This window comes from Ciconia boyciana, chromosome 10 (assembly GCF_034638445.1).
Source record: "Ciconia boyciana chromosome 10, ASM3463844v1, whole genome shotgun sequence".
Classification (NCBI taxonomy): Eukaryota; Metazoa; Chordata; class Aves; order Ciconiiformes; family Ciconiidae; genus Ciconia; species Ciconia boyciana.
Window position 1 is genome coordinate 21498721 of NC_132943.1, and position 25111 is coordinate 21523831.

Sequence of the window (25111 nt, forward strand, 5' to 3'; positions counted from 1 at the left end):
AAAAGGTTACATCTTGTCCCTGAACTACACATACCCTTAACCTGAAGGACAGTGATGTTGTGCAGCATGACATTTTGTGTACTGCGCTGTCTTTGTGGCATCGTAGTTTGGGACTGATGAGACAAGAAGGTAAGATGCTGGTTAGTGTCCCCCCTACTGTTAGATTTAAAGGCTATAATATAAACATATTGTGGGGGCAGCAACTGCTACTACAGATTCTCATTGGTAGAAGTTCTGAAGTATTTAAGCCACAGAATCTTATTTACCTTGACCATAGTAGACACAAAAATTGGATTTTTGCACATGTAGCCAGGATATAATACTACTTGTATATGGAAAAAGTAACTAAATAATCTTGTGCTAACACAAAGCAATCTTATAATGTGTTTCTAGATTATAACACAGATGCTACCATATTATGCAATAGTATTTAAAAGTCTGCTAAAAGTGTGTATTATCTCTTTTTCCCCAGACACTGCGTGCTGCTGGGAAAACATACATGATATTTTTTGTTTTGGTCATTTTCCTGGGTTCTTTCTACCTGATTAACTTGATCCTGGCTGTGGTTGCCATGGCCTATGAAGAACAGAATCAAGCAACCATGGAAGAAGCAGAACAGAAAGAAGCGGAATTTCAGCAAATGCTGGAACAACTGAAAAAGCAACAGGAAGAAGCTCAGGTATCCCTGTAAAGTAAAATTCCTTCTTCCATTCATGATTGTGATCGGATGCTTTACGTCCACATATGAGAATACTTTTACTCCCCTACTCCTAACAATATATTACCTCCAGTCTTATAAATTCCTTCATTTTGCAAACAATCTTTAATGTTTTCCATTGCATTGTTTGTACTGGCTTGAGTGAACCTGTTAATTTGTGACAAAAATGGTAACCAATAAGCTAAAATACTGGATTTTCAAATTGGAGATGGAAATTAACTTTTTTACTGAGCACTTGAACAAGTTGCCCAGAGTGCTTGTGGAATCACCATCCTTGGAGATAATCAAAAGCCATCTGGACATGGTCCTGGGCAGCCTGCTTTAGGTGACCCTGTCTGTGCCTGGGAGTTGGACATGATGACCTCCAGAGGTTCCTTTCCAACCTCAACCATCCTGTGATTCTGTGAAATGGAGATGGAGATGTGGGAAAAAAAACCCCAGGAATTCTGCTTATTTAAGTAGCAGAAGCAAGACTATTGTAGGTGCTGTGAGAGAAATATTTTGCTTCAGCAACATTTGGCTTTTTCACTCCTTCCCCAGCTCTCACAGCAGAAATCCATAGTGTTCCAGTTTTAAAGAAAACTGGAAAAAGTGGAGAAACTGGAGAAAACACTTCTGTGGTACAGACATCATGATTACATAATGCTTTGAAATTCCTTTTCATTTTTTGAAGGCTCTGAAATCTTTAATAGGATAATTGATAATGTCTGCTTGGCATGTGGCCACATAGAGCAGAAGTTGAACTATGTCTTCCATGTAAGCACATGACTAAAGTCAGCAATAGGGGTTTTTTGTGTGGTTGGTTAGTTGGTTTGTGGGGGTTTTTTACTTGTAAATAAATGTTAATCAAATGCTCCACAAATGTTTGAAACTTCAAACAGAAACAGGTCTCTAATAGCCTGCAGTTTAACTCAAATCTCTGATTACGATTTGCAAAATGGAGATAAACAATGTTACACCAGATCTTTAATAGACTAGAGAGTATTCAAAATCCAGCAAAATGGTGTAAGAAAATGTTTCTTCCTGTTAACAGGGATTTTTCCTGTTGTTTGAGCCTTGATTCCTTACTTTTACATAGTATTTCAGGTGAAAAATTCATTGCAACATATTGCTCCAATCTAAAACAGATGCTTGTTAACTTGTTCTCTGACAGCACAGTTTTCCCTTGGGCTGCTCTAACTCCTGGTTTATGGAGCAGTGGCAAATTATGGTTCCTGTGGTATTTCACAAATTATGCTTCTTATGATATGCTGGGTTCAGTGAAGTGGGATCATTGCTTTTATTTCAAAATCACTATTTTTTTTAAGAACGGCAATAAATTTAAAATAGTGAGTGGTGTGTGTTTGTATAAATGTTGTAAATTGCATATGTGCTTGTACGTATAGGCAGCAGCAGCAGCTGCAGCAGCTGACTCAAGAGATTATAGTGGAGTAGGTGGAATAGGTGGATTCTCCGAAAGTTCTTCTGAGGCATCAAAACTGAGCTCAAAGAGTGCTAAAGAGAGGAGGAATAGAAGAAAGAAAAAAAAGCAAAAAGAACAATCTGAAGGCGAGGAGAAGGATGGGGAAGAATTTCACAAATCTGAATCAGAGGACAGCATCAAAAGGAAAGGTTTCCGATTTTCCATTGAGGGGAATAGACTGACATACGAAAAGAGATTCTCTTCCCCACACCAGGTACCATAGTACTATTACCTCTTAAACACCTTTGTTGTCTACTCATCATATAAACAAAACCCTGTAAGGTAGTTTGGTCAATTCTTGCAAAAGATACCACAGATTCTTTAGTATCTTAAATCAAAGTATGACCAAGTTAATACTTTCAGCCAAAGATGAAACTGTAAGAATTTGAGAGGTTTTGTTTTTATTCTGAATTTATGTGTAAAAAATCAAAATAATGTGTATTAATTAAAATTAGTTGTATTTCAAGTTTCTTAATGAAAATGGACCTATCTCCCCATCAAGATGGATGTATTCAGCATGATCAGTGGCTTCAAAATTTGGTGCACACGTACAAAGGAATTCTGTGTTTTACATGAGAAAAGTACTAAATTTGGGATGCAAAAAAACCAAGTAGAAATTGCATAAATGTTCATGTGAAATTTGACAAATTACTTGATGTGAGACCATTAATTGTGTTATCTTAAAGAAGGTGGAAATATCTGTGGCAATGTGTCCTTGCATGTGTTCTCTTACATTGAAACACCAGTGACTCAGACTGCCATCTGCATCTCCCATCCAGACATTTATTTCATTTGATAGTTTTATTATGTTATTGCTTCTACAGTTTTCAGAGCTCCTCTTCATTTGCCCACCTCCAACTCTCCCCTCAGCACAAGTCCAGGTCTCGCATCCATTCTGTCCTTTTTCTGCCCCTTTGTGTGCCTCAATATGCTTCTTTCTTTTATTGCCACCTTCTCAATTCTCCCTGGTCTTTATGACTTGCTTTCTCCCTCTTTTTAGTTGCTATTACTAAACTCATTCTTTCCTTTTTAATCCTCTTCTATTACTGTCTCTGGAAAGCCTGTTTCATCCCTAAATAGATTATAAGCATCCATATTCTCTGCATGTATCACTTCGTCCAGCTCCCATCCTCAAAGAAGCTCAGACCTCTTCATCCAATATTTTCTTATTAAGGACTGTCCTCCTTAGACCAGACTGTGGTGAGAATAAAATGTTTCTAGCTTCCTATTTCTGCCAAGTTAACTCCTCCTTTCACTTACTTCCTGACGTACTTCCTTTTTTAATAGTACTGCATCCTTTTTGTTTCCCCCCCTCCTTGGTCTGCCACCATTTTATGTTGTTAACTGTCTAACTAGTCTCTGTAAGACTTCATTGCTGAATTTAGTTAGTTCATGATTCATTCTGTTCCTTATACAAATTTTCACACCTATCCATTGACTTCAACTTCATGTTGAAGACCCATCTGATCCCTTAGGTGCATATTCTTGCTTGTGTCTTCATTCAAACTGGTCTTATTCAGCCACAGCTCAATTCATCCATCTCGTAAGAAATTAAGCATTCCTCATACAACTTGCTTCTCTTACCTTTTCATCTCCAAGTTCATTTACAGCTGTTTACTACGACAGTCTAGCAATCCCCTCCCCTCTGGTTTTCCAACCCTAGTTCCTTTTCACTCTGGGTTCTAGCCACTAAACAGAAATTCCACTCACCAGTTTTTAATAACCTTTTCCTAGACAAAACTCAGGTTTATTTCTCAGGTTTGACATTTTCCTTGACATTTCACTTGCCTTCAGTGTAATTGACCATCATGTTCTTCCTGAAAATTTATTCTTCCTAACATTCATGATTTCGTCTCCTCTCAATTCTCCTGGTTTAGTTGTGGTTTAGAAGATCCTTTTACCCCTTTGACAGTTTTCTAAGGTATTTCCACAAGGCCTTCTGCTAGTTCCCTTCTCTCTCTCTTTTTCTGTTTTCTTTTATTATTTTTTTAAACTCTACTCTGGACCCACAACTGTAAATCATTTTTAACTTGGACCTCTTTCCATGTCCCAATTACTGCTGTGTTCATGAAGAATGTTGTTGCAAAGAGCACTAACCTATCTCATTGCTTTTACCTAATCTGCTAGTAAACATATCTACCTAAAGATATTTTTTTAATACCATAAAACGTATGTGCCTAAAGTTCTTCCCAACCCACCTTGTCTACTTACAGTAAACAAGTCAAGTCCCAGCTTTGACTGACCCATGCCAGCATCCATAACCTCCTGTTAAATTTTCAAACTAGTTTCTTTGAGCTCTTTCTGGTATGCTGCCCCTCATGCTTGGAAGAAGCTCCCATGAGTTTCCACAGAACACTTCATTGCTTTCCTCAAATCCCTCTTTAAAACTCTCTTTTACCATGCTGCCTACAGAAAGCTTGACAGGGAAGTGACTTCAGGTGAGCTAAGACCACTGTTTATCATACCCATCAATTTTGCCTCCTTGTATTCCCTCTCTTTTTGTATCCATCTGTTGTGTTACACTTAGATGAGAAATCCTTTGCAGAGTGCCTTTTTGTTCTGCATTTTGCAGTACCTAGAACAATGGGGCTCAGGTCCATAAAGTTAAGTTGCAGAAGAGAAACAAAGACACTGCTTTGTTATGTATCATCTCTGCTATTCATAGAGGTCTTGGGTGAAATCAGGTGCTAATGCTAATCAATCAAGTCAAGAGAATCACTGACATGAATTAAAGTTCAGAACATTTATAATTATTTGCAAGATTAGAGCATTATTTTGACTCTGATCCTGAAAAGATCCTCCCACAGCAGAACATTTACACACATGAGTAAACTGATGAAGATCAGTGAGACTGTTCATACAAAATTATAGGCATATCTTTGCATATTCAGGATTGCTAAGACTATAAAAAAGAAATAAAAACCTTATTGTGGTCTACTTGACTAGTATCTGAAAAAATATGTATGTTTTTTAAATTAGGCAGTATTTGGGAGCTACCTCTGTGTGCAGATTGAGTCACAGGAAATTTGCCTGAAATTTTATTTACTCAGCCTGTCAGACTAATGCCACCCTGGGGTAAATAGCATCTAGATGTGCTTACTCAGTTTATGAACAGTTGGTAATAAAACGGGCAGAATGGCAGAGGAGACAATTCTCTCAAGCAGTTTCTTTTACTCTAATTAAACCAATTGATTTCATATATCCAAAGTAGTAAAATAACTAGTCTTTGTCTGTCACTTATGTGCTCGTTGTTTACTATCCAAAAGGGAGTGTATTGGGGGGGGCTCTACCAGTTCATTTCTTTGTAGATGACCTTACCCTTTAAGACATATTAACACTGTGGTTTTTTCCCCTGTATGAAAATATTATATTTAAAAGGATTTTCATCTGATAATCATTGTTTTTATTTGCCTACAGTCTTTGCTGAGCATTCGTGGCTCCCTGTTTTCCCCAAGGCGCAATAGCAGAACAAGTCTTTTCAGCTTCAGAGGTCGAGCAAAGGATGTAGGATCAGAAAATGACTTTGCTGATGATGAGCACAGCACTTTTGAAGACAATGAGAGCAGAAGAGATTCTCTCTTTGTTCCTCATAGACATGGTGAACGGCGCAACAGTAACATTAGTCAGGCCAGTAGGTCATCCAGGACAGTACCTCCACTTCCAGCAAATGGGAAGATGCACAGCACTGTGGATTGCAATGGAGTAGTTTCTTTAGTCGGTGGGCCGCCAGCTCTGACATCACCTACTGGACAGCTTCTACCAGAGGTGATGATTGATAAAGCAGCCACTGCTAGCAATGTAAGGAAGTCTGCAATAGCTCAGGCATGATGTCCTCTCCCTGTATGGTCAGCTACTGTTTCTACAAAATGTAGTCACTTGGGAATGATTCCCTTTCTGGCCAAGCTGTGAATGCTCCTTTCATATATTCCAGTTATAAGCTAAAGTGAAAACTGAAAATATATGCTAATTTACTGGGAATTAACTGAATAGCATAGTAAACCATTGAATAAATGTAGTATGTGCAGTCTTATACCCATTGATTCATTATGCTAACTGAAGACTTACCTGGATGATTCTATATTCATATATCAGACAGGATATCAAAATGAAAAAAAAATATAAATAAATTATATTTACTTAATGGAATATATTAATTGAGTATTTAACTTCCTGGTGACCATATATGAAACTTTTGATATAACACTGATAGTACAACTTACATGGGTTGTGATAGTGTTCCTGTCACATAGTTAATTTTTCTAGTTATTTTTTTTGGAGATGTCAACATTATTAATTTTTTTTTCTTTTATTTTGTTTGAAAATGTGTGCTAGGAAATTGATAATTTATTCTAAATTAAGTGTTATCTTAAGAAAATACACTTAGTCTTTGTACTTTTACTGCCAGCTGCATGGGCTGTGCATTTTCATGTTTAGAAAAAGACTTCACTGCGTAATTAGAAAGATATTTATGGCAGAGCTCATTGACAAGCATTGTGGAACTTTTTGTAGTCTAAAAACTGTTTATAGTCTAAAATCTGTTTTAATGTCTCAGCCCTATTTCAGCAAAATACTTAAAAACATGTTCTTTAAGCACAAGAGCAATCCTACTGATGTATTTGACTATTTGCTATATACAAAGTTAGGCGTACATTAGTCTACTGCAAAACCATGACATAAATGCAGCATGGTGCAGGACAGCAGAGTGTTTTTAATCATTATACTTTTATAATAATTTACAGTGTTATTCTTATTAAATTAACAATCAATAGGCTATTTTATCAGTGTTTTATTTTCAGGGCACTACTACAGAAACTGACTTAAGAAAGAGACGGTCTAGTTCTTACCATGTTCCTATGGACTACCTAACAGATCCTAGTGCAAGGCAAAGAGCAATGAGTATAGCCAGCATGCTTACAAACACAATGGAAGGTATGTAACAGAATTTTTGTATGACAATGCCATAAATTGCTATTAATTGTATGATACATTAAGTAGTAGTGGTGTTTTAAGGCAGCTATTTCAGCCTAAAGGGTACAGGCAAGATGAAATTTCTATATAGAGGTAGTATCTTTTTTTAAAGATGGACTGATATATTTGGAAAGCAGTCAAGCTTTCAATATACTAATAGGTTTGAGGTGGAAGCAGCAAACTTCCAAGTTAAATGCAAGCAGAAGGCAATTGATCAATGCAGTGTTTCTCTAGAGAAGTTATGTTTTGGGATAAAAGCTCTTTTTAGACTACAGAAACGGCTATGCTTCTTGCAGTAGAACAATGCCCTTCTACCGATTCACCAGACATGCTGTTTCACAAAGGAAGGATCATGTTGTTCTTTCTGTAAGGCTAAATACAATGAATCTGAATCATGGAATTAAGCAACTACTTGTAAGAAAGGGCAAAACATTACTTTGAGGCTTAAATGACTATGCCCAAAATAGCAAATGGGAAGGTAATAATGAGCAGTTTTGCACATGTGGATCATAATACTGTCTAAATAGTTGTCTTCAGGTTTGTTCTAAATGTTTATCTTTCATGAGGAAAATTTTAAATATTTTATTCATTCTGTGTATAGAATTATAGAATGGTTTGGGTTGGAAGGGACCTTAAAGATCATCTAGTTCCAACCTCCCTGCCATGGGCAGGGATACCTTCCACTAGATCAGGTTGCTCAAAGCCTCATCCAACCTGGCCTTGAACACCTTCAGGGAGGGTGCATCCACAGCTTCTCTGGGCAATCTGTTCCAGTATCTCACCACCCTCACAGTAAAGATTTTTTTCATAATATCTAATCTAAATCTACCCTCTTTCAGATTAAAACCATTACTCTTTGTCCTATCGCTACAATCCCTGATAAAGAGTCCCTTGCCATCTTTCCTGTAGGCCCCCTTGAAGTACTGGAAGGCTGCTATAAGGTCTCCCTGCAGCTTTCTCTTCTCTAGGCTAAACAACGCCAACTCCCTCAGCCTGTCCTCATAGGGGAGGTGCTCCAGCCTGCTGATCATCTTCGTGGCCCTCCTCTGGACCCGCTCTAACAGGTCCATGTCTTTCTTATGCTGGGGGCCCCAGAGCTGAACACGGTACTCCAGGTAGGGTCTCACGAGAGCGGAGTAGAGGGGGAGAATCACCTCCCTCGACCGTCTGGCCACACTTCTTTTGATGCAGCCTAGGACGAGACTGGCTTTTTGGGCTGTGAGCGCACATTGCCAGGTCATGTTCAGTTTTTCATCCACCAATACCCCCAGGTCTTTCTTTGCAGGGCTGCTCTCAATCCACTCCTCGCCCAGCCTGTATGCCAGATTTCTAAGACAGATTTCTATTTTGCATCCTATGTAGCATTTGCTTGTGAATGGTTATTTTATCTATTGAACATTTAGTATTCTTTTTACATCAGATTTAAAACATAGTGGGACAGATTATTTTTAATTGTAATTTCTTTTGACTGACAGTAGCCTTGGTTTCAAAAGGTCTGCAATATCAACACAGTTTATCAACAATACCTTGGAAAACAGCATTTAGGCCTCAAGGAAATACCCAGGTGATACTGCAATAGAGAAATATGTTTTAAATGTTATTTTCATTTTTCTCTCTAGAACTGGAAGAATCCAGACAGAAATGCCCACCATGCTGGTATAAATTTGCTAACACTTGCTTGATTTGGGACTGCTGTTCTCCCTGGCTGAAAGTCAAACATATTGTAAATTTGATTGTGATGGACCCATTTGTTGATCTGGCCATTACTATCTGCATTGTCCTAAACACCTTGTTCATGGCCATGGAGCACTATCCAATGACAGAACAGTTTAGTGGTGTGCTTTCAGTAGGAAACCTTGTAAGTCTTTCATGATGTACCATGAATGTCAAATGCATTTTTCTTAAATAATTCTTCCGTGACCTTTGTACATATGTTTAAAAGAAAATGTTGACTAAATATTTATAGGCTTGGGATGGTTGAATTTTAAATTTAAGCTGTACTGAATCCCTCTTTGTTGACATTTGTGGATTTCGCCACACTTGCTTTATGGAGCAAAAGATAGTAAGATTTATTGAGTCAGTATGCATTTTGATTTTTAAAACCTTCAGCTTCTGTCATTGAAGCTGGTTAAAGGAATTTATCTAATTTTTTTTTCTTGGATGGATACTTACAAATCATAAGAACTTTCAGTTCCATTCCCACACCTGTTCCACTCCTCACTAGCATCTCCTGAGGTCCTGGGTGTTCAGGGAATTGTAGAGGGGAAAGACCCAGTAAGCATGTCAGATATACTGCAACTCTGCAGGAAATGGCGAAGTGGCATGACAGTGCCTTCCACAGGTCATCCTGAAGAAGAATAGTTCTGCTCAACATTCAGTATAATCTTTTTTCTTAATAAAATAATTGTCCCTCTCATAAACTTAACTTTATCCGTAGAAGCAAAAAGATGTTTCAAGGGCAAAGATGAGATCTGAGGAAAAACTGAACATTAAAATTAAAAGAAATTATGTGTATCAGTATTTATACATGCATATTAGCAGGCTAGACAAAACCCATATTTTTCCCATTTACCTCTTTTTCTTTGGAAACCAAACATTGTGATGCATATGTAAGCTTCAAATCTGAATTTAATTCCTAACCCCAATGTATGGCAATATAGAGAAGCTATTCAGATTTATCATGGATTGCTTGCTGAAGATATAACTTACCAAAAGTTAATACCATTAGTTTTATTTTTGACAATATTTTCTCATTAAACTGGAGTAAGAAACTGTATTTTCCTTGCAGGTGTTTACTGGAATTTTCACAGCAGAAATGTTTCTCAAGATAATTGCCATGGATCCTTATTATTATTTCCAAGAGGGCTGGAATATTTTTGATGGTTTTATTGTGAGTCTTAGTTTAATGGAGCTTGGCCTTGCAAATGTAGAAGGATTATCTGTCCTTCGATCATTCCGATTGGTAAATATACTAAATAAAATATGTTTCTATGTTATATTCTTGTATTTGTGCATGTATGTTGTGCATTTTTCGTTTGTACATTATATATTTGGCTAAGACAGAAGATCTTTTCATAAGAACTTACAAAATACTAAATTGTATACCCACTAGATGGCATGTATCTATTATGTCAAGTTTGTTTTACATATTATCTTAGTAATGTCTGTTTCTTCTTCAAGACATTGTCAACATAAATTCTGTTCTTGCAGTGAGTGTGCTTTAAGGATTATTTTTTTTTAATTGTAGTACCTCTTAGAGTCTTTTTCTCCCTACATGAGGGAATAAAAAATGCAAAAGCCACAGGCCCTCACTGCCTGTGACTGAAAATTAGTAAATTGCTTAGTAAATAATGGATTAGTTAATAAAAGTTTATTGACAGTTTTAGCTGATAGAATTCCATTACCAGTTTGCTTACATGATTAGTTTTAGAAGAGAGTAGTGTTAAGATTTTTCTTTGGACAGGGATTTTTCATCACTTCCAGCCTTCTTCTTACTGTCCTCTGCAAGGGTCCATCCACTGCCTAACAGCTTTTCTGTTCAGAAGTCACTACAATATCTGTCTGTTATTAGATATCTCTGTCATGAATAGGAACTTGAAAAACCTTGGTCTTGCTGAAGACTAGGCTAGCATGCAAGTTGATGTTCAAATCCTCTTCTGAAAAGACCGACACAGTAAGAGATACGAAGCTAGAGTCCCTAGTCATCAAGCTCAACTTTTGCCTTAAGCAAAAAATATTTAACTTTAAGTAAAAGTTAAATAAACCCCCTTTAAAAAAAGAGGGGGGTTAAATTCATCCATTTGCTGGTTCTCTGCATAGCATAATATTGCATTTTGCCTAAAGTCTAATATCTGTCTGGATTGACTTCTCCCTTGGTAATAGTTTTTAACTATTCTGTTTTTAACTTCGCATCTATAAATCTATTTTATTTATGTCTCATCCAATGAAATAATATTTAGATCTAGATTCCTTTTAGTATTCTCCTCTTTCGATTGTCTGAACATTTGCTGTATCTTTCCAAGTAATTTAATTTGTCTGTTTCAAGTTGTACTTTAATATAACACTTTCCTTTGTCTGTTTTTCTCAATGTTGTATGACAAACTTTGTAAGATACATTACACTTATTTTAAATGACAGAAAAGATATTGTTAAAGATACTTGCAAGTAACTTGTATGCCTGTCATTAACAACTCTAGCTTGTTTCTCTTTCTAGGAAAACCATTTCTTACATCTCTCTGCCAGTTAAGATGACAGAGATCTGGAAGTGTCTATACACTTACCATCCTGTTAAACTGATCACATTTCATATATGCTGGTTTATTTTTAGTAATATTCTCTTAGAGCTAACTAAAGGAGAAAGACTGTTTTGTCCAACAAGTACAACTTGTTTATAGATCTCTAAAGTCACCAAAAGAGGCAAAGTCTGAATTGGAGACTTTGTGATAATTGCAATGTAATTGAAACGAGCATAGAGACAGTATTTTTGACTTCTTATGACTTGAATCAGGACTTAAGACTTCTGATGTCTAGTATTGTACAAAGAACTGGAAACATAAATTTTGTAACTAAAGTTTCTAAAGGTTACATGAGACATGATTTAGACACAGCGTAACTGAAATATGAAATATATAGCAATCATTTCATTACAATTAGTAACATGAATAACTGTATACTATTCTGTTTTGCAGCTTCGAGTTTTCAAATTGGCAAAATCTTGGCCAACTCTAAATATGCTGATTAAGATTATTGGCAACTCAGTGGGGGCTTTGGGAAATCTGACCCTGGTGCTGGCCATCATTGTGTTCATTTTCGCTGTGGTTGGCATGCAGCTGTTTGGGAAAAGCTACAAGGAATGTGTCTGCAAGATCTCTAGTGACTGTGAACTTCCACGCTGGCACATGCATGATTTTTTCCACTCTTTTTTGATTGTGTTTCGAGTGCTGTGCGGAGAATGGATAGAAACAATGTGGGATTGCATGGAGGTTGCAGGCCAAACTATGTGCCTTACGGTCTTCATGATGGTCATGGTGATTGGAAACCTAGTGGTATGTAATCAGTGGGGATTTTTTAAAACTATTAGAACATATTTTTATGTTCTAATAGAACGTATTTTTAATGATATAGAAATCAGAGATGAAGACTGGGGAAGGGCTGTAGGAGATCATGTAATTCATTTGCCCTTTCTCTAAACCAGGTTTAAATATACCGTGATCATTTACAAAAAATGTTTGTCTACCTTTTCTTTATATCTTCAGTAAGTTTATAACCTCTTTAGTAAGATCAATGCTGAATTACACTTATAGTTAAAAATGCCTTTTAAAAAAACATCTAACTTAAATCACCTTTTACAGCCAATTAAACTGACTGGTCTCAATAGTGATGGAAAACAGTTGGTTTTCATGACAACATTTATATTACTTAGAGGCTTACTTTCAGTCTTTTATTTCTGAAACAAGATAAGCCTAGCTGTTCAATTTTTTCTCATAGGTGATGATTTCTAAACTACTTATCCCTTTTGCTACTGGCCTCTGAATTCCTCCCAGGCAGCATTTTGGATAGAGACACAAGTACTGAATAATGTGGAATAATTATACTTCCATGTCTTACACCCAACATTCCTTGTGATACTTCCCCGATTGGCACATGAAATTTCTGTACCAGCATTGCTTTCCTGATGCAGCCTATATGCCCTTTTCTGCAATGCTTCCACCTTGCCAGTTGTCATACCTTCTATATATGTACTTTTCATTTTTCGTAACCAACATTTCCACACTAGTACTTCAGAATTAAATGCCATATTGATTTTGAAACATTTCTCTAATGTACCATGGTTATGCCTAATTGTAGTTCTTTCTTGTTGAGTGCTAGCATCCCTTCTCTTTTTGGTATCATCCACAAATTTTATAAATATGCTTATCCACAGGCAGAAATACTAAGTTTAATCAGACTAATGTGAGACTCCTGTGGCATACCTTCTAAAATATTCTGCAAGTTTGAACAGGAAGAATTGACAAATATAATTTAAATATTAGTTTTAATCAGTTTTGCACATAGTCTGTCATAATTACATGTAGTCCAAATTTCTCTTGTATGTTTGTAAAATGTCATGCAAGAAAGTCTGAAATAGTTTCCTAAAATTGAAGGTGTATCACATCTGTGGACTCTTTATCTCTTAGCTAGTTTTCCTGCCCAAAACAAAAATAGACTGATATGTTCTTGGCAAATATATAAGTTTATTATGTTCTGAATTAGAGACACTGAAACTATCGTCTGTTGAACTGCAGAAGACTCGAGTCTGCCTGCACTCCCCTGGCCTATGAACACTACAGTGGATGTAGCTTGCATAAATTACTATGTCATGTTGTATCCTGCCTCCTTATGTCATTCTCCGTTTTGAGGAGCAGACCTGCACTACTTCCGGTGTGGAGGAGAAAGTCAAGGAACAGCTCAGATTTTCACCTATATTAGTCAAGTTAAACAAGCTAAAAATGTTTTTCACAAGTTATAATAAAATATGGGGGACAGGGATTATGGACTGGAAAGAATAGCAGGAAGGTGGGTTGAAATAAAGTGCTAGCTGTGAAAGAAAAATTATGTCATATTGAACAACCCATAATGGAATTACTTTCATGACTTAAAATAAGACATATAGTATATTTTCTCCTTACTGTCTTTTAGGTACTCAACCTCTTTTTGGCCTTGCTGCTGAGCTCATTTAGTTCAGACAACCTTGCTGCTACAGATGATGATAATGAAATGAACAATCTACAGATTGCTGTGGCAAGGATTCAGAAAGGCATAGATTATGTGAAGAGAAAAGTGCGTGAATTCATCCAAAAAGCCTTTGTTAGAAAGCAGAAAGTTTTAGATGAAATCAAACCTCTTGAAGACCTAAACAACAAAAAAGACAGCTGTATTTCCAACCACACAATAGTAGAAATAGGTAAAAACCTCACCTATCTTAAAGAAGGAAATGGAACTACCAGTGGCATAGGCAGCAGCGTGGAAAAATATGTTGTTGATGAAAGTGATTACATGTCATTCATCAACAACCCAAGTCTCACTGTGACAGTGCCAATTGCTGTCGGGGAATCAGATTTTGAAAATTTAAATACAGAGGAGTTCAGCAGTGAGTCAGACCTGGAAGAAAGCAAAGAGGTAAGACTATTTCTATATTTAGAATACTCTGATGCTTTTCTTTTTTTCCTAAGATTACTAGTGTTGAATTCAAATCTCTATTTAATTCCTGTATAACATCATATACAAACTTGTAATGGTATTTAAGGTAAATTGATGTAAGGCTGCAGGTTTTGAATGAGATGGTAGTACAGTATTGCATTTACAGTAATAATCAAGGTGTATAAATTTTTTTTTAGAAAATGAATACTTTTTTCTATTTTATTTAGTTAAATCATTAACAAGATAATGAACCAATTTAATAGCCCTGGATACCAAAAGTCTTAGAAAATGTGTGGGGATTGTACAAGTTTCTCCATGCTTATTTCATCAGTGCAGTTTATTTACTCTTTTGTCTGCTTTCTGGAGTGCCTCCTGTCAAATTAACAGTCCGTTCTGATGCTTTTAACCTTTTTGATATAGTCAAAATACATTTAGATACATCATAAGTACATTGGAATCCTGGACCAGCATCACTAAATGATTTCATATAAATCACTAATAATCCGTCTGATAGTAGCAGAACCACTGAAGAAGTGAAGTAATGGCCTTACGGTAAAAAAAGTTATGAAGCTTTACATCTCAATATAAGGTCCTTTCATATGGCTACCCATTGTCATTTTTAAAGCTTTAAGATATTTGAATCTGTTACCTACTGTGACTGTAATAAAATGTACCTCTTTCTGTCACAATGTGGTGCCAAATGGACAAATCCGAGCTAGCGCTTAGTGAGTCACAGTGGATGCCAAAGCCATTATTATTGTGTTAACCCAGTGCTCTGTGCTGCACAGTTGTACATGGTGGAGGCACACCACCTGAAGTGGAGTAAGTCTATGCTATGCTCAGTACCAATGCTAGTTCATTCAGAATTAGCATGGGTATTTTTGAACAGTACTGCATGCGACAGCATAGACATAAACTAACATAAAAGTTTTCATAAGTGATTTCCTCGTGCTTGAATCTGAGGGTATAAATATGGATAAGATTCTAGTAATTCTCACCCTGAGATCTTTTTTTGTACAGACTGCATCACACATTTAGTCATATTTTCTTGTTTCTTATCAGAAATGTCTTTATTGTTCTTTTAAAAATATTTCTTTTTTGCAGATTGTTTGTATTTGTATTTATCTTACTCTTCAAAACCATGGCTTGGGTGTAGAACAAAGCAGAAGAAGTTGTTGTAGTTTAACGCTTAATTGTTCTGTGTAACGAAGAGGGTGATTATATGGAAGTTTCTTGGTCTGAATGTAGGATTTTGGTTGATTCTATTCTATCTTTGTACATAGGATAAGAAAAGGAATCTTCTTCAGGCACCTTTACCCCACACAGGGCTAGTGCATTGTTCTGTCCTTCCATTCTTCTGCTGTTCCATTGTTCTATAGTCCCATTGTTAACTGCTTCAAAACTTACTGCTGCCAAAGGAGCAGCAAATTCTACTGCTAATCTGGTCATATTCCGCCTATCAGTGAGGTCATCCATAATGATTGCATATGACAGTAAAGGCACAGGTTATTTTTCTGTCTTTTTGTAAATCACGTAGTTTCTTGGTATAGGCCTGGTCCTTCTGGGTTTATTTTTTTTTCCTGCTAATCATGTTAAAGTCCATCTATCACTTTCAACCTTTTCCCTGCTTAGCAACTAGTGATAGCCAGAGGATGTATTGAAAGTGTGGGAATAAAGTGCCTTGAGTTGAAGTTCAGTACTAGGAAACAGAATACTTTGGATTTCTTCATCATCTTTCATTTCTTCACAAAATATTTATTGCTATCTTGGTGAAGTAATAAATACCTATCTGTCATCCTGTATTTGTCTGTAAAGTTAGTATGGTATTTCTATCAGTTTCAAGGGTGCTGTCAACTTAAACCTATCATTTTTCATAAAGCATTCTAAATGCCTCAGTTGGAAAGTGTGAAGAAGATACTGTTAGTTTATTCTGCAGATATATTGTAATTGGCAATGATGCTTCAGATGATACTACTGTATGAATGACACTAAAAGAAAATCTTCTGATACAGATACAGTCTGAGATGTTGACTGTGAAGTCCCAATACAATCAGAAGTATGCACTCAGGAAAACTCTCCTCTCTTCCTTTCTTATTTTAAGCTCCCACCCATATCAGATCAATTCTGATAATGTTACTGATTCTGATACTACTACTACTCACTGTAGTAGTAAACCATGTTTTAAATTGTCCTATATACTTTCCCTGTTCTTGTTCTTTTTTTAAAGGTTATGAAGTTATGTACATATTAACTGAAGTTTTATCAAAATAGATTATAACTGATAATTTTTAATTGGCAACATCTCTGCAAAAAGTAATTTGGAAGTGTAATTGGATTCTACTAATTTAAATACTATATGTCATTAAAATGAGAAAGAAGTAATTTAAGGATTTTCATTAGTGATTATTAGATTAATTAGCTGTTGAAGTCTGTTTTTAAAAATGTAATCACAGGACTGTTCTGTACTGGTGGAGTATTCTCCATTTCTTATGCTGAAACTACAATTGCTGTGCAGAAAATAATTTCTAATTCACTGAACTTTTGGTAGTAAGAAGGAACGTGACTTTTGGTAGTGCCTAATGATTAAGGCATCTGTTTTGAGAAAGAAATCTTTTCCTGCTACAAAATCTGTTTATAATTTTTTAACAGTCAATAGTCAGTGGCTAAAATGCAGAAACTGCCTTGAAATAGGGACCAAAACCTGAATTTCCTATATGAATTCCCTGATCACCAACACTCTCCCTTTTGTTTCTTTTTGTAGTCCACTTAATCTTTAACTATTTACTCCACAAGAGCATTATGTCAGTAGAAGAGGTGGAGGATGTACCTTATTCAAACCTATTGGCTGGTGGTTAGCAGGACTGAGTATGACCACAATGACAATGGTGCATTTATTTCTTCACTGTATAATAGGATGGTATGACTGCTAACTGTTTTCATTAGCCAAATCTTTCCTTTTCCCAATGGAAGGACCCCAATTGGGTTACTCTACCAGGTGACAAAAACATTGGTTTGAATTTCTATAGGACAAATTTTAAAGTGGATTATTCCACATTTGAAACATGAGCTCCAGTCATTAAGTTTCCACCATAAAAGAAAGGCTTTCTCCTCCAGATACAATATTTAAAAGAAAACAGTGTCCTTATTGCATTCTTGGAGGCACTTAATCCTGTAAATGTGTGTGTTAATCATGCTTCAGGAACTGCAAACTGATCAGGTGATAAGACAAAGAAATGCATATTCAGTCAGGAATGAGCTAGTGCCAAGCCGTTTTGGCTGTTCAAGCCTGAAAGTCTTCTGAGCATATTCAGGACCAAAATTTTTTACTCTTGCAGAAGTTGAAGGTGAAAAATTGAAGGGAAATGTTTACAAATTTCAGGCACCTTCAAGAGAGACACAGCAGTTAAGCAAAGACATTGTGACCATATTTCTTATTTAAGTGCCTAAATTTCAAATAGATTTTAATCACAAAAGTGCATTTTTTAATGTTAATCCTAGCCTAGTCTTCCCTAGGTAATTCTTATCCACCATGGTTTTTGATATAGAGAAGAGTGATGGCTCATTAGTCACAGGACCCAACACTCTTGCCATGAAAATGATCCATAGCAAAAGAAGTCATTTTTTTGATTTAAAAAGTGATTACAAATGGATTTTTGTTCAAGGCTTCCTCTTTTTTGTCATGCCGTAATGTGCCTCGCATTTCTGCCCTCTCATGTTTTCCCATTTATATGATTCTGCTGTTGTCAAGTGTTGATCTGCCAGTCACTTCATTGCTTATACCACAAATTAAAAGAGCTGAAGTTAGAAACCAAACCATGTTCAGTTAGCAGTATCCCAAATGAAGGGCAGCTTAGGCATCCATGTACTGTGAGAACACTGCACAAGATAGCCAGATGTTCATGAGTGTGTGTCCGTGTGCTTTTGCTTTTCCCTATGTATACACATGCATACATGTATTCACTGTGGTATAGGGCAATAAGCTGAATTTTTACAAACTAATTATAATTTATTAGCAAGTTTTAATAAAGTATATTAATGTTTGGCAAATTCTTTATTATAACATACATATTTTCCAGTATTTTGATGGAAATATTAACTACATTATGCCTTTCTAGAAAAAACACATACAATATTGTACATGCTAGTAGGTGTGAATTTACAAGGAATTTTCTAGAAAATTGCCTGGAACATAAACCAGAATTAATTATGAGAACATTGTGTCCATAAGAATGGTAGTGGGGGAATACAATGTAATAACAGAATTAGAGAACAAATCCTAAATAAAACTTGACCATGGAAGTAGGGCCATTAAGAGCCATTAATATGGGGCCACTGTGCTGAGTCTGTTGTCCTATACGTAAAGGTCCATGGACCTGAGCTGCATTACTGCTATCCAGCGTAGAAGCTATAAAAATAATTTTTCCTTTTTAGGTCCTTAAGTACTACGGGGATGGTTTATATAGAAAATTTTGTAGTGCATGTATAGCTGTGTAATAACTAGATTTTTATGCTAAGTGTAACTTTTAGGCTAGTAATTACACCAAGATATACCAAGTTACAAGATATTTTTAAATGCCTTGAAAAATATGGGATCTCCTAATGCTGTTGCAGACACCTTAATAATGTCTATTTTAATTTAAGCAGTATTCAGTGCAAAAAAGCAGAGGTGCTGTGTCCTGAACTTCATTTCCTACCATTCTTACTTCTCACAGGAGTAGAACCAAGCTGGATCAGTCAAGCGGGCAGCTCTGGTGCCTTTTAGCGAGGCAGAGCATCGTGTCACCAATTTTACACAGGTTACCTAAGCAAGTTATACATCTATATGTATATACTATATAATCACTTTTTAACGGATATTGACTGGCCTGCATGCTCTTCAGCTATGATCCTGTCCCATTCATTGCAATAAAGTACAAACATGCACAGCTGCTCTCTGCCGAGTCACAGGACTCGCATCACAGCATGGTCAGGCGAGATCGGCAGCCCCACTATTTCTGTGGTTCAGATGCTATACTTTCTATGATATTTTAATAGTATTTTGCAGTGCATGCTATGTACCTTTCCCAGTCTTGATGGTAAAGTTTTCAGGATTCTATTTCTGAAGGGTTTTCTTTCCTTTTGAAGGAAGACAGAATATGTAACATGTAAGCCATGTCTCTCATCAGAAGCTTATATAAGCCCATCTGTAAATTGCGTTGATAATGAAAGGCTGCTAGCTGTTTTGGAAAACTTTCATACTCTTGTATTTTAGCTTATAATGGAGGTAACTTGCAAAGTCATGATAGTCACATTTATTTTTCACAATTTTTTTCTTAGAAATGCTTTTCTTCAGTACTTGTATAAGCATTTACTTATTTTGGAGATTAATATGCAGTACTTGAAGCAATATTAAGCATGAAATTCATTTAATTTCCACAGTCAAAGCATGTGACCATCATTTGGTTAAAAAAGCTCATACAAAACTGGTATATGGCTGGTCAAACATTCAGAGATCAGTTCTGCTCTTAACTTACGCCCACACTTGCAAGTGTAGAGGTGCAAAGAGAAAACTGATAGCAAGATCTGGCCCAATTCAGTCTTACCATAGCTCTTCAATTTATGCTCACAAATTGACTACCTCCCCGAACATCTAAAATTGTCTGCCCTGAGAAACTTAAACTTATTCTCATCTTATCAGTAATAAATAAAGTTCAGCAGTCTAGTAAATAAGCTACTGATTTTGGACCAAAAGGTCCCCAGCTTCAGTATGATTTACATCTCACCTGTTAAACATTACCATAATATTTACAACACGATAGTTGTATGATGCTGCTTTCAGTTTGGTAAATGAGTGGAATTCAAATATACTTATTGCATAGCTTTTTGTCTTATATTTTGTAAGGAATAATTTATCTGATAAGTCATATTTTGATTTTAAAATATTCATTATTCAAAATCCTTTGATACTCTGAAGTATTTAGGCTTTCGATTGTGAATTGGTCACATCGTATTGGCATATTGTGATTCATAGTGGATCATGTTAAGTTGTTAATATTAGAGTTAATTGGAGTTCACTTAATTAATCTTTACAAACAGCAATCCCGTTCTCTGTTTCAGAAATATCCTTTCACTGTTGCTTGTGTGAATTAAAGAGCTTCCAGTGGGAGTGCTTTTGCAAATATTTCCACTGCTACTTACAATGCTTTTGCTTTCATCCAACGTTCTTGCAAATATTTTCATTTATCAAATGCTCATAAATAAGTAGATCAAAGGAATTCTGAATAGCAATAAAGTACAGAGTGGACTATAATTTAGGGATCCTGGTTTTTTGCAGTATTTGCAAACAATCATAGAATCGTTTAGGTTGGAAAAGACCTTTAAGATCATCAAGGCCAACTGATAACCTTGCACTGCCAAGTCCACCACTAAACCATGTCCCCAAGCACCACATCTTCACGCCTTTTAAATATTCCCAGGGATGGTGACTGAACCAGTTCCCAGGGCAGCCTATTCCAATGCTTGACAACCCTTTCGGTGAAGAAATATTTCCTAATATCCAATCTAAACCTCCCCTGGTGCAACTTGAGGCCATTTCCTCTTGTCCTACGGCTTCTTACTTGGGAGAAGAGACCGACCCCCACCTCACTACAGCCTCCTTTCAGGTAGTTGTAGAGAGTGATAAGGTCTCCCCTCAGCCTCCTTTTTTCCAGGCTAAACAACCCCAGTTTCCTCAGCCGCTCCTCATAAGACTTCTGCTCTAGACCCTTCACCAGCTTTGTTGCTCTTTGCTCTTCTTCGTTACTCCAGCACCTCAATGTCTTTCTTGTAGTGAAGGGCCCAAAACTGAACACAGTATTCAAGGTGCGGCCTCACCAATGCTGAGTACGGGGGGACAATCACTTCCCTAGTCCTGCTGGCCACTCTTTTTCTGATACAAGCCAGGATGCTATTGGCCTTCTTGGTCACCTGGGCACACTGCTGGCTCATATTCAGACGGCTGTCAACCAACACTCCCAGGTCCTTTTCCGCCGGGCAGCTTTCCAGCCACTCTTCCCCAAGCCTGTAGCATTGCACGGGGTTGTTGTGACCCAAGTGCAGGACCTTGCACTTAGCGTTGTTGAACCTCATACAACTGGCCTCGGCCCATCGATCCAGCCTGTCCAGGTCCCTCTGTAGAGCCTCCCTCCCCTCAAGCAGATCAACACTCCCGCACAACTTGGTGTCGTCTGCAAACTTACTGAGGGTGCACTCGATCCCTTCATCCAGATCATTGATAAAGATATTAAACAGGACTGGCCCCAATACTGAGTCCTGAGGAACACCGCTTGTGACCAGCCACCAACTGGATTTAACTCCATTCACCACCACTCTTTGGGCCTGGCCATCCAGCCATGAGCAGCCAGTTTCTCCAGAAGAATGCTGTGGGAAATGGTGTCAAAGGCTTACTGAAGTCTAGGTAGACAACATGCACAGCCTTTCCCTCATCCACTAAGTGGGTCACCTTGTCACAGAAGGAGATCAGGTTTGTCAAGCAGGACCTGCCTTTCATAAACGCATGCTGACTGGGCCTGATCACCTGGTTGTCCTGTACGTGCCGCGTGATGGCACTCAAGATTATCTGCTCCATAACCTTCCCCAGCACTGAGGTCAGACTGGCAGGCCTGTAGTTCCCCAGATCCTCCTTCCAGCCCTTCTTGTAGATGGGCATCACATTTGCTAACTTCCAGTCTACTGGGACCTCCACAGTTAGCCAGCACTGCTGATGAATGATTGAAAGTAGCTTGGTGAGCACTTCCACCAGCTCCCTAGGCACCCTTGGGTGGATCCCATCAACATGTGTGCGTCTAAGTGGTATAGCAGGTCACCAACCATTTCCCCTTGGATTATGGGGGCTTCATTCTGCTCCCTGTCCCCGTCTTCTAGCTCAGGGTACCCAGAGAACAACTGGTCTTACTATTAAAGACTGAGGCAAAGAAGGTATTAAGTACCTCATCCTTTTCCTCATCCTTTGTCACTATGTTTCCCCCTGCATCCAATAAAGGATGGAGATTTTCCTTAGCCCTCCTTTTGTTGCTAATGTATTTTTAGAAACATTTTTTATTGTCTTTTATGGTAGTAGCCAGATTAAGTTCTAGCTGGGCTTTGGCCCTTCTACTTTTCTCCTTGCATAACCTTATGACATCCTTGTAGTCCTCCTGAGTTGCCTGCCCCTTCTTCCAAAGGTCATAAACTCTCCTTTTTTTCCTGAGTTCCAGCCGAAGTTCTCTGTTCAGCCAGGGGGGTCTTCTTCCCTGCTGGCTTGTCTTTCAGCACATGGGGATGGCCTGCTCCTGCGCCTTTAAGATTTCCTTCTTGAAGAATGTCCAGCCTTCCTGGACTCCTTTGCCCTTCAGGACTGCCTCCCAAGGGAGTCTGTCAACCAGTCTCCTAAACAGGCCAAACTCTGCCCTCCAGAAGTCCAAGGTAGCAGTTCTGCTGACCTCTCTCCTTACTTCTCAAAGAATCGAAAACTCATCATTTTTTGATTAGTTTGAAACAAATCATTTTGCGATTGCTATGCCCAAGACGGCCTCCAACTGTCACGTCACCCATGAGTCCTCTGTTCACAAACAATGGGTCCAGCGGGGCGCCTTCCCTAGTTAGCTCACTCACCAGCTGTGTCAGAAAGTTCTCTTACACACACTCCAGGAACCTCCTAGACTGTTTCTTCTCTGCTGTATTGTATTTCCAGCACACATCCGGTAGGTTGAAGTCCCCCACGAGAACAAGGGCTAGTGATTGTGAGACTTCTCCCAGCTGCTTATAGAATATTTCATCTGCCTCTTCATCCTGGTTGGGTGGTCTATAACAGACTCCCACCATGATATCTGCCTTGTTGGCCTTCCCCCTGATTCTTCCCCATAAGCACTCAACCCTATCATCACCATCATCAAGCTCTAGACAATTAAAACACTCCCTAACATACAGGGCTACCCGACCGCCTCTCCTTCCTTGCCTATCCCTTCTGAAGAGTTTCTAGCCATCCATTGCAGCACTCGAGTTGTGCAAGTCATCCCACCATGTTTCCGTGATGGCAACTATATCATAGTTTTCCTGCTGCACAATGGCTTCCAGCTCCTGCTGTTTGTTGCCCATGCTGTGTGCATTGGTGTAGATGCACTTCAGTTGGGCTATTGATCCTGCCACCTTTTTGTAGGGAGAAGCCCTAATTCCTACGTGACCATACTCAGGCACCAACACATCCATAACCCTTGCATCTTTGCTGCTGCATGGATCTCCATCCCCTACCTCCACTGAGACAGCAGACCAAAGGACCTCGCTAGCACATCGTCCCTCAAACATTGGCGTGCTGCCCCCAGGCTTATCTCTAGTGAGCCTGGTTTTATCCCTTTCCCCCTTCAAATCTAGTTTAAAGCTCTTTCAATGAGCCCTGCTAAACCCTGTGCAAAGGTCCTTTTCCCCCTTTGAGACAGGTGTACCCCCATCTGTTGCCAGCGGGCCTGGTGTCATGTAAACTGACCCATGATCAAAAAAACCAAAATTCTGCTGGTGACACCAGGCTCAGAGCCAGGTATTGATCTCCTGACTCTTCCTGTTTCTTCCCTCATCATTCGCTGCAACTGGAAAGATAGAGGAGAACACTACTTGTGGTCTTGATCCCTTAACCAGTTGTCCCAAGGCCCTAAAGTCCCTTGATTGCCCTCGGACTTCTTATTGCAACTACATCGCTGCCTGCCCGAAAAATCAATAACGGATAATAATCTCAGGGCTGTACCAGGTAGGAAGTTTTCTCTTCACATCTTTAACCCAGGCCCCAGGGAGGCAGCAGACTTCCCTAAGAAGTGGGTCTGGTCTGCATATTGGGCCTTCTGTTCCCTTCAGAAGGGAGTCTCCTACGACAATGGTCTTTTTTTCTTTATGGAAGCAGTTTTGATGCAGGGCGTAGGCTGACTTAACCTTGGCAACACCTCCAAGCTAGATGAACCATCATCCTCATTACTGTTTGGTTCCACTTGCAGAGCCTCATACCTACTATGCCAGGGCACCTGGGAAGGTGGGGTAGTCACAGAAGAGACGCACCTGCTGCGCTGGGCAGGAACTTGTCGCCATTGTCCCCCATCCCTTAAGTCACTGTGTTCAGCCAGGCGGAGAGAGGATAGGGAATCCTCCATATCATGCATCCTGTCTGCCTGTTGGGCCTGTCTCAGGGAAGGTAGGGTGAGATTCCAGTAGTCGTCTTCTCTCTCGCACTCCCTGATACTCCTCAGCCTACTCACCTCATCATCAGAGAATTGTTTTGCTTTGACTTACAATGATCTGATTTTTTGAACTGATAGAGTTATGATGCATGACTGTATAAGCACTAGAAAGAGTGACATCCAGATTCCACTTAATTATACCAGTGGAACTACAATGATATTTACCACTTGGTCGATTTTATAGGTAATATAGTTGTACTGAAAAAGACTGGGTAAGTTTGGATATAATATTGCCATTTATATCACAGAACATCTCATTTTCATACTGACAGCCACACAGCACTGAGAAAATAAAAACACTATAATTTCCATTATTTAACATTTTCATAGGCATTTGGGAGGAAAGGAAATTAAAAGCAAAACCAAAATGGTGGTTTCTCTTCTTGCCATCTTCCTGCTTATGCCTATTCTGTTCTTTGCTCTTTCAGTCCCTTAAATTATGATTTCAACAGCTATTAGTGGCATCCTGGCCAATCATGAAATTTCAGGCTTTGTTAAAGATGTTAAACTAAGAGCTGTTCCGCTACTCTCAGATAATCTTCTTGG

General features: G+C 38.2%; 1 protein-coding gene across 1 annotated transcript in view; it reads left to right on the forward strand.

Moving 5' to 3' along the window:
- LOC140657522 (sodium channel protein type 2 subunit alpha-like) overlaps positions 1-25111 on the forward strand; it is a 64032-nt gene that overhangs the window by 16248 nt on the left and 22673 nt on the right. Inside the window, exons 10-17 of the mRNA XM_072874671.1 lie at positions 473-679; positions 2104-2394; positions 5598-5978; positions 6977-7109; positions 8768-9006; positions 9937-10110; positions 11837-12193; positions 13827-14306. Of these exons, the coding sequence (XP_072730772.1) occupies positions 473-679; positions 2104-2394; positions 5598-5978; positions 6977-7109; positions 8768-9006; positions 9937-10110; positions 11837-12193; positions 13827-14306 (2262 nt within the window). The remainder of the gene's footprint in view (positions 1-472; positions 680-2103; positions 2395-5597; positions 5979-6976; positions 7110-8767; positions 9007-9936; positions 10111-11836; positions 12194-13826; positions 14307-25111) is intronic.